A 6,346-nucleotide genomic window follows, 5' to 3' on the forward strand; every position below is an offset into this window, starting at 1 on the left:
CGGAATGGAGAAGAAGTCCGAAAGCATAGTGGTTCCTTCTCCGTGCTAAGATAGGCAGAAGAAACTAGGGTTGAAAGAGGTCAATCGTGGGTTTCCCTTTTGCCGGGTTAAACTAGTCCCGAAGCATAAAACAAAATTCAATAGTTTAAATAGCCGCGATCGGCATTTCTCTATCGCATTTACTCCTTTCTCTTCTAGTTCACGGCTGTCTTTTTCTTAGGTGGTTTCTAAAATCACTTTCACTATGGGTGCGATCTGGGATATTATTGAGCGGGCAGCCTGTCTGGCTGTCGCTGCTCTCGCGCTCTTGGAGGGCCGTGCCGGAGCGACATTCAACGGCACACCGTCTGTCTTGACCGAGCAAGGACTTGTCAAGGGTTTTGTGGAGAATGACGCCAATGTTTTCCTGGGAATTCCTTTTGCGCAGTCAACTGCTGGTGAGAACCGGTGGAAGGCTCCTCAACGTTTAGCAAAATCCCCCAAGGCTGAGTTCGACGCGACATCCTACGGCCCTACCTGCGCCCAGGCTATGTCCGGCAATGCCATCGTTGCTCAGGGCGAGGACTGCTTGAATCTGAATGTATTACTTCCAACAATAAGGTTGATATGAGGGTCATTGGTTACTAACTCCCTTCCCTTTTGCAGATCTGGACCCCCCAAAATGGCTCTAACCTTCCCGTCAGTTCCTCTCTTTCTTCTGAAGTGCTAGAGAAAGTCAACTAATCAGTCAGCAGGTCTTTGTCTACGTCTATGGTGGCGCGATGGTTACCGGCGGCAACAGCAATGCTCAGTGGCAGGGACACAATTTCGCACGCAAGGATGTGATCTACGTGAATGTTAACTACCGTGAGAGCATTTATGCCTCTCCCAACGCACCCGAGCTGGAGGGCCAATCGCAGAATTTTGGCATCCTTGATGTCGAGATGGCTTTGCAGTGGGTCCATGATAACATCAGAGGTATGTACAAACGCATTCCTACCCCATTCTTGCGAACTCGCATTGACATCTTCGCCCCTACAGGATTTGGTGGTGATAACACCCGCATTGTTTTGGGCGGTCACTCCTCCGGCGGTGTTCATGTAAGTAAACTACCAACAATCGCTTCCAAAGAGTGTTTAGTGGCGCGGGAGATTACCCCAGGTGGCTAATTTAACCGTGCAGGTTGATCATTACTTGTGGAATCACCCTGAGACATTCCTCGCGGGTGCCATTGAAATGTCTGCCAATGCCGAGTCTGGCCCCGCATACGCTCCTTCGGGCGTTGCCCTGACCCAGGTAGCTCAGGACATTGAAGCCGCCGGTGTAACACTGAACTGTGACTCCAGCAACCCTACCCTGGATTGCCTCCGTGAAGTGGATGTCTACTCCATTCAGACTTCTTATTTCAACAAGACTTCCAACACCTGGTTCTCCCCGATCGTGGATGAGATCACCCGTTTCTCTGACTATAAGGCGCGCTTTGCCGCTGGCAAGTACCCGAAGTCGGTGCCTTTGATTGTCGGCAACTCCGACCAGGAGGGCAAGATCTTCAGCATGGTCTATTCCCGCGAGAACACTGACTTCTCTAAGTGGATCAAGACCTTCGATGCTGATTTGGCTCATGTTCCGGAAGATGATCTCCTTCACGCCTACAATGCCTCAGACTATGAAACGGTCTCCCTCATGAGCGGCGCCTCCTACGGAGATGCTCGGTTCTTCTGCCCCACTGACTACTTGATTGACGTCCGCTCGAGTGAGCAGCCTACCTGGGTGTACCGGTGGTTTGGTAACTACGATAATGTCCTGCCCATTCCGGGAATGGGCCCATCACACGGAAGCGAGGTACCTTTCTTCCACGGAGGCAATGAGTGTTTCTCGAAGCTCTCGGGTGTTACAGAGGCTGAGCAGGCACTGGCCGATTACATGAATGACTGGTTTGTCGCTTGGATCAAGAACCCCAGCGCGGGACCTGGATGGGACCGAGCCAAGCCCACCAAGGGACCCTTGGCTAAGCTCGGAGTCCCTGGAAACGAGCTAGCGATTGAGGTCGGAAGTACGGGTGATTACAACGGCCGGTGCCAGTCCGTGTACAAGCCCAACATCCCCAAGTATCCCGTTGTCCAGAACCCCGTCGGTCTGGCCAAATCCTCCTAAACTTCTAACCCACGATCGCTAGAGTTGGCGTCAAGAATCCGTAATAGACATATACCCAATAGACAGCAGGTTTTAATATAAAAGCGATGAAAATTAATGAAAACAAATATGATCTCGGTAATTTGCGGGTTCAGACTCCATAATAATTTCCAAAACACGGCGCGTTGCATGATCCTCAGGCAGAACAGGGGTCAAAACTTTCGATGTTTACGCTAAAAAGAATTGTGCATTGGGGGGTCTCGTGTAGAAGGATCAATTCAGGCACAGCACCACGGTGGATCTCCTTTCATAGTACAACGATCAATTGGACATGAAGTGGTGGGTCAGTGGATACAACAAGCCAGAATAACGTAGTATTTTCGGCCGAGCCTTGGTACGGATGGCAATTTCCGTCTTAGATAGGGTAACATGCGCACTTGAGCCCTGAACTTTCAAGTCTCATCCACCAACTGGTTCCAGGTAGACTTTTGATATTTAGAGCTGTTGGGAGTGTTCTGACATAAGAGGTTTGAGTCAAAAGCTATAAAATACAGAGTTTATATTCAGTGCCTGACACGGAGATGACCCGAATAACGGAAACTAGCACCATTAATGGGAATTCTGCGGAAGGTTTTCCCATCAATTCTACTACTGCCTAGGCTGCCTCTTGGGACCTCGGGATATGGAGGTATTCCTTGAATAAGTAGCGCGCATCCTGCGAGATGGATCGTGGGACCTGCATCGATGTCCTCATCTTGCTTGAACTAGCTAATTCCGTACTCTCTCTTATCGCCGGGTCGCTAGTTTTATATATATATGTATTTTTATCTCATGTTTGCCCCCCAGCGAGTCTTCTTATCTCAATGTCTCAACGCGGTCGACGTTTTTACCAGCTAGATTCTGGATAACCTAATTTAGGATCATCTGTTAACCCACGCCCGCCATCAGCCAAAAATTGACTTTTATGGTGCGAATCCATGCGAAGTAAAACTACTTTCAACCAGAGAAAGACACCGATGGTTGGCTGGTTTCTTGATCTACAGAGAGGAGGATTAGAAACTTTCCTAAACCACAGGGGATACGGGATCCCATGTAACCTTTCGTTTCAGCCTGGAGACTCTAGAGTAATACAACAATCAACTCGGTACATGAATCATCATTCAGTGACCCAAGGCCGTGCTCCCGGCAATGTCCGCATCCGGTAACTTGGACATATTCTATAGTGAAACATCTCCACTCTATCCAGCCTCCCGGTCTGCCGGAACCATGGAACATTTTGCAGACTATTAGATGATTCCAGGCCTGCCAGTCGCTCATGGAAAACAATCCCATTCGCCTGTCCAATAAAACTTGCTTATCTTAAGCTGGCCCTAGGACAACCTGGGAAGAGCCGTCACCATCGTCGGGATTTTCTACTCGAACCATGGTTGCTGAACCAGTGGAAGAAACCGATAGGCCCCCAGCTGGATGGGGAGATTTGCACAAACGGTAATTATATTGTCGTAAATACGGGATCATATTATCAAACTTTTGCACTTTGTTAAAAATCTGTCTTTCGCATGCGACCCTTCAATCGACGACTGCGTTTCTCTCTTTCGCCGCTCATACGGCATTCACTCGTTCAGGCTACTTAGATGGCAGCTGGTCCTTCCTTCGCTCTTTCATAACGGTGGGAACACCCGCAGCTCGTTTCATGGCTCACCCGGGAGCCGGCCAGGTGGTATGTGCTTTTGTTTTCCTTCCCACCGCGTGGAGCATATTCGATCGGCACGGGAAACGGGGTGAACTGACGATCACTTCTCTCATGGAATATAGGTCGGATGGTACATCTGTACGATCGCAGCATGTGCGGTTTTCGTCACGCGGTTGGTCGTGCGATGGCAGAGATTCAGCAAGTTTTACGTCGACGATTTCCTCGTTGGGACGGCCTGTCTGTGTTTGATCGGCGATTTGATTATCCAGCATCTCATGTTCAATTGGGGTACGTTGTGGCTCGGCTTGGAGATTTATGGGGCATGTTTCTAACGGCTTTGTGCTGTCTAGGCATGACGGACATGGGCAATGCTTCGAAAGATGATATAACCAATATTCTCAAGGTTGGTGGTGGATTGGATATACCAATTTTATCGCTTCGCACATTGAACGCTTGTTATAGATGATCATTCCGGGATCTACACTTTACGTGACTTCGCTATGGTTGATCAAGGCTGGCATGGTTCGTACATCATACACATATAGAGGAAAGTATTGCTGGCTAACAGGGTTGGTTTCCGATGCAGGTTTTCTTCTACAAACGGCTGGCGGATCGAACGCACTATCAACGCATTTACAATGTCGTCCTTTGCCTTCTTGCCGCTACATGGCTTACGATCTTTTTCAACATCATCTTCAAATGCTTTCCCGTCGACCGCATCTGGGACTTGGATCACCCGGAGCGTGGGTTATATTTGTTACGAAGCCTTGTGATCGTGCACAAGCTAACAGTATCACAGGAGCATGCTCCAAAAAACAAAGCCGGATCAACTACTGGATCACCATCTTATGTACGTTCTCGCTGCTCACCTACACCAAGAAGCCTCGCTAACACCGAATTCTCCCAGTCAACATCTTCAGCGATGTAATAAGTGAGCATCCCCTATACCCCCATAAACAATCTCAATCAATACCAAACAATCCCACTAACAAGACTCCAGTCATCTGCCTCCCCATCTCCCAAGTTCTCCGTCTCCGCATGCCCTTCAAACAAAAAATCGGCGTCTGCTCAATCTTTCTCCTCGGTATCCTCGTTGTAATAACTAGCAGTACGCCGCTCCCTTCTCGCTCAAACCAAACCAAACTAATAAGAGACAAAAAAACCAGTAATCCGTGCCATCTTCTCCTGGAAAAACCAACAAATGATAACCTGCACGGTATCCATGATCGAAACCGCCATCGCAATCATCGCGAACTCCCTCCCCGTCCTACGCACGCTTTTTTTCGGTTCGAAGTCCCGCGGCGGGACCTACTACAGCAGTCGTGCCTATGAACTCTCCCACTCCAACGGTCCCGGGAAGCAAGGACCCCTGAGTAACGTTACAGCGTCGGGGGCGTCGAATGCGGTTGTGGATCGGAATGGGATGGAGTCGGGGCTCTCCAGACATGATTCGGAGGATGAGTTGGTCAAGGATGCGGGTTCAGTGCCGGTGGATGGGAGGTCGGGTATTTCGGTTACGACTGAGTATCATGTTTTCCATGGGAGGTATTCGACGCCGAATGTTAATGATAGGTAGTTTTGGGGTTGTGTTTGGGGTGGGAGGGTGGTGTATGTAGCATTTTAATAGATTTTGGTTCTTGGTTTGATATGAGATTAATGTTTGTATGAGTGATATGGGCTAATGTATAGTTTAATTTGAGAAATGCTTCGCAGGTCTAGGCGCTAGAGTATAGATTAAACAGAGGTATTGCTCTACTTGTTTAGATTAATGATATGTAAGATTGTGTATGAAACATACACGTTCATTCCAAAAGTAGGGTTCTTAATTCGTAGATCTCTGGCTTTGATAAGGGTTAAAGTAATATTCCATCGAAATGCTATATAGGTTATTAAGATATCCCTATAGATAATGTGCCAAAATTCCGCAGTGGCGTCGTTGCTTGGCAGCTGAATGCTTGCCTGCCGGCGTCTGATAAGTCACCATTGAATGTGACAGCAACTGCATATAAACCCCAATAAGAATTAGAGTCCTACCAGGATTTCCTCTAGGGGCCCTGCGTTTGATTTTTTATGTGATCAGCCGCCCTCCAGAACGGTCGTCAGGCAGTAGTCTATCTTCCGGTGTCGACTGCAATACCCAAACACTAGCAGTAACAAATCAGGCACCCACTCTTACTCATTACCCCTAGGTATAGCCTTCCCGGTTCCATACCTACTCTTCTATCTTCTGAGCAATAAGGTCGTCACCGGTGGGGTGTTGTACTCCCCTTCCTCTTATATCTAACTCCACTCTCCCGGTACCGACACTCACCCCTACAGACCACCCTTACTACACGGTCGACTGCCGCGACACAATGGCCCAAGGTTCCCATGTCTTCGTCCGCGTCGGCGATAAAAGCAGCGTCGGTAAACTGATCGGGGGCGCCTGGGAGGATGAAACGGTGTACGAAACCGTCCAGAACATGCTCAGAATGAGTCCCGAGGACAGGGGTGGAAGCTTCCTCCAGTTAACGGTCTGCAGGAACTAGACGATAATATTAT

The 6,346-nt window shown here is 48.8% G+C and overlaps 2 protein-coding genes across 2 annotated transcripts; both read left to right on the forward strand.

The window, feature by feature from the left end:
- The first annotated feature begins 210 nt into the window (after positions 1 to 210).
- On the forward strand, positions 211 to 2,319 carry BDW43DRAFT_280157 (carboxylesterase). Its single transcript, XM_032042395.1, has 5 exons — positions 211 to 580; positions 646 to 678; positions 735 to 957; positions 1,021 to 1,079; positions 1,162 to 2,319. The coding sequence occupies exons 1-5, from the start codon at positions 245 to 247 to the stop codon at positions 2,131 to 2,133; spliced, it is 1,623 nt and encodes a 540-aa protein (XP_031898871.1). The 5' UTR covers positions 211 to 244; the 3' UTR covers positions 2,134 to 2,319.
- Positions 2,320 to 3,561: 1,242 nt separating this feature from the next.
- On the forward strand, positions 3,562 to 5,629 carry BDW43DRAFT_123326 (uncharacterized protein). Its single transcript, XM_032038095.1, has 9 exons — positions 3,562 to 3,832; positions 3,928 to 4,093; positions 4,156 to 4,208; positions 4,268 to 4,327; positions 4,392 to 4,548; positions 4,605 to 4,655; positions 4,713 to 4,736; positions 4,806 to 4,913; positions 4,972 to 5,629. Exons 1-9 carry the CDS (start codon positions 3,806 to 3,808, stop codon positions 5,379 to 5,381), a joined length of 1,056 nt encoding a protein of 351 aa, XP_031898872.1. The 5' UTR covers positions 3,562 to 3,805; the 3' UTR covers positions 5,382 to 5,629.
- Positions 5,630 to 6,346: the final 717 nt, after the last annotated feature.

This window comes from Aspergillus alliaceus, assembly GCF_009176365.1.
Source record: "Aspergillus alliaceus strain CBS 536.65 unplaced genomic scaffold BDW43scaffold_30, whole genome shotgun sequence".
NCBI lineage: Eukaryota > Fungi > Ascomycota > Eurotiomycetes > Eurotiales > Aspergillaceae > Aspergillus > Aspergillus alliaceus.